Here is a 3,198-nt window from a genome sequence, read left to right as displayed (position 1 = left end):
CTTTATCGTATGCTAAGGCACCTGTATCTCTTTTATTAGTGACATTGGTCGTTACAAATGTAAAGCGATCTTCGGCACTGCACCAGAACAAACCGACCGTTATGGCACCATGACACACAGCAGATTATCTAAGAGAACTTGCAGCCAACGCACTGCAGATGATAACAACAGCATCAAAGCAGGCGCAACAAGAAACTGACAAAATTGCAAAGCTGCAGCTATTGGAAGCTGAAAAAAACGGCGCGCGATCGGCAACAACATGCCTGCTGGCTCCGGCAATCTCAGCAGACTCAAGTAAACTGTTGGAAAAAATAAACTAACACAGGCAAACTATATTCGAAGCGGCAGCGGCCGCTTACAGAATTTTCGGTAAAATAGAAGCAATTCACGACCTATCCACCGCGGCTATCCAAGACTCAGAGTACCTTAAAACATCAAGCGCGTACCAATACAAAAACTACTCCAAGATAAAACCAGCAGTAACACCGACGAAACACGGCTTCTGCATGAAAGGCGAGTCAAACAGGTAACAAGAAGCATCCAAAACAAATGCATCACCGGCAGGCACAAGATCCATAACTGTAATAGCATTCAAACCCTCGATTGTCGCAAAAGACGCAACAACCAGCCCACTAACTGTCTGCGGCTGTACCACCTGCACAGGCAAAAGATCACGAACCCACGCGTGCGTCTCAGCACAAACCACCAAGGTAGCTATGGTAGACGGCAGCGTCTTCGAACCAAAAAATTTGAAACTCAGCCGCAAATCCACCGACGGCAGCTCCGACTACTCAACGTCAAGCGAAACCTGCGCCATACCATCGCCAGCAACAATAAAAAGAGAACTCTCCAGCATCATGGCACTAGAAAAGGTGATGTCAGACCTTTCTACACTCACCGTCAGCGCAGAATTTCAACCATAATAGCAAGTAACAGACTTAAATAGCGGATGTCTCAAACAATAGAAGGTGAACAAACCAAGTACAGCGGAGCGACAAAAACTAAAGTGGACAATTTACTAAAGGCACCAATTGGCGAAAGTGCCGAAAAACTTAAAACACAGTAGGGAAATCGGTTAACGAACTGACACCACCCAAAGCCGCCGTTTGTTGAAATGGTGACAGACAAATGAAAGCAATAACAGCACCATAAGACACTACAGATGCAACAACATATTGCACTGATCGTCACTTTATTGAGCAACAGGAACAAAAAAACACAAGCAAATCCTTTTTATCCCACCAAAACAAACAAGACAACAGATTCGACCAAAACAGCAGACGAATACGAAAAGCATACAACAGCTAAACCGTGAAAAGATGAAAAATGTTGTGATTTTGATGAGAAAAAAGACCCAAAATTATTTCCTAAACCTGAAACCGAAAAAAAAAATGAAAAGTCGTTTTCTAGCAATTTGAGAGTTTCTGCTCCTCAGGTATTTTCTGGGCTAATTTTTGTAGAATTTTAAATATCTTGGGTAAATTTTATGAAATTTATGAAACTTGCTACTTTGAGAGGATTGATATATTTCCTAAAATTTGATAAGCTTTAACTCCTTTTATAAAACTTTTTAAAACTGGTGAAAAATTTAAATTCAGAGAATATAGGACATTTGCATGATTGTGGCCTATGGGTGTATATTAGTATGGAGAAAGGGTTTGATAAAAGAGCGCTATTCCAATATAGATAATTTTGACCATTTTATGAATATCATGACTACAAGAGTGATAGAAATAATAATAACAACAGAAGAGTGTTGTGAGTGTGTATACATTAATGTTATAATGAGTATATCTGTGAAGGCTAAATGGACACTCAAAATAAAAGAAATTTTAACAATTATGAGAATGTAATGGGAGTGAGTGAGTGAGGCAGATTAGGTGTGTAAGAGTGCAAGATTTGAAAAGGAATATTATTAAAGAAAATTCGATGAAAAATAGAGAAAGAAATGAGTATGCCATATGCGCAACTTCTAACACGAGGATATGATAGAATGGACAATGAGGAAAAAACAGAGTTTAATGTAGAATCCAATTAGAGTCAATGCTCTATTAACAGCAAAGGAAGGTGCAAAACACGAGATAAATAAAAAATAGAGTTAAATGACAGTGTAAGTGACACTCAGGAAGAAATGACACAGCAGAATTTTGTGCCATACACTGCTACCAAAAGTGGATAGCTGCTACTGCATAGATAATGGTATTAACTTCAGCAGCGGTTGCTAATAAATCTGAGGTGGCAGGGTCTTATGGTGAAACATGGTCGATGGGGTGTTATAACAGGAAACCTGTGACTATTAGTATATTTGAAATAGTCGGTTCACCTAACTACTGCAACTCTTAAAACAATGCACGGAAGGGAAATATGAATGCAACGAACAGCGTAATGCACGTAGTATATGGAAGCTCCTATGGGTAAAGCTAATTTACAAACCAATAGAACAATATGCCCGTTAAAAGATAAGCTGCAGAAACTAAGTATAAACCACTAAACAGAGATATCATAACAATAAGAAGGAATTACTTATATATAAATATCTTTTTTTTGCCACAACCCCAGTGATATAACTGATTAATTTTATTAAAGTTAGTAATTTTAATTATAACCCTTTCAAATTTTAAACATATATTAGTAAATGAAATTTTTTATCTCCACAACTTTTCTATAACAGCTACTGTTATACCCATTGTTTTCATGCCTAATATCACTTTGAGGAGATACAACGGGAATTTTAACAGAGAGTGATGCTAAGAAGACTAAATTGTTTCTGGTTGCAGTTCAAACTCATGCAACTCAACAATGGTGTAAGACCATATTGAATGCTAAACTAAGCCATGTTGAAATTATTACAATTACAATGGGGGGTTTGTATAGCCATGTTAAAATGCCTAGATGAGTTATGGAATTTTTAGAAAGTCAGAATGCAAGTGATGAGGATATTTTAATAACTGTAGATGGGTCTAATGTTATTGTTACTGATGAACAGAAGTATAATACTGGTGTGTAATATTTTATACAGAATAGTGCAGCTAATGAGGAAAAATTTAGCGAGGAGTATATAGTAAAAGATCATGTGGAGAGATGCTACTGGTTTGTCAATGTTTGACGCAGAAAAAAAAGATAAAAAGTTACACCACTTACCAATATCGCCTCCAAGTGGAAAGCCTTATCTTAGTGGTGTCGGTTTGATAGCCAGAA

The 3,198-nt window shown here is 37.5% G+C and overlaps 1 pseudogene across 1 annotated transcript; it reads left to right on the top strand.

Moving 5' to 3' along the window:
• Window positions 1-2,758: 2,758 nt before the first annotated feature.
• Window positions 2,759-3,197, top strand: TEOVI_000479800:pseudogene (annotated as a pseudogene). Its single transcript is given in 2 exon segments — window positions 2,759-3,112; window positions 3,114-3,197. Coding segments are annotated over 2 exon segments (438 nt in total).
• Window position 3,198: the final 1 nt, after the last annotated feature.

Source organism: Trypanosoma equiperdum (genome assembly GCF_001457755.1).
Source record: "Trypanosoma equiperdum strain OVI genome assembly, contig: ctg_1950, whole genome shotgun sequence".
Lineage (NCBI taxonomy): Eukaryota > Euglenozoa > Kinetoplastea > Trypanosomatida > Trypanosomatidae > Trypanosoma > Trypanosoma equiperdum.
The sequence above is the reverse complement of the archived record's forward strand: the minus strand, read 5'-3'. Positions and strand labels throughout refer to the sequence as shown.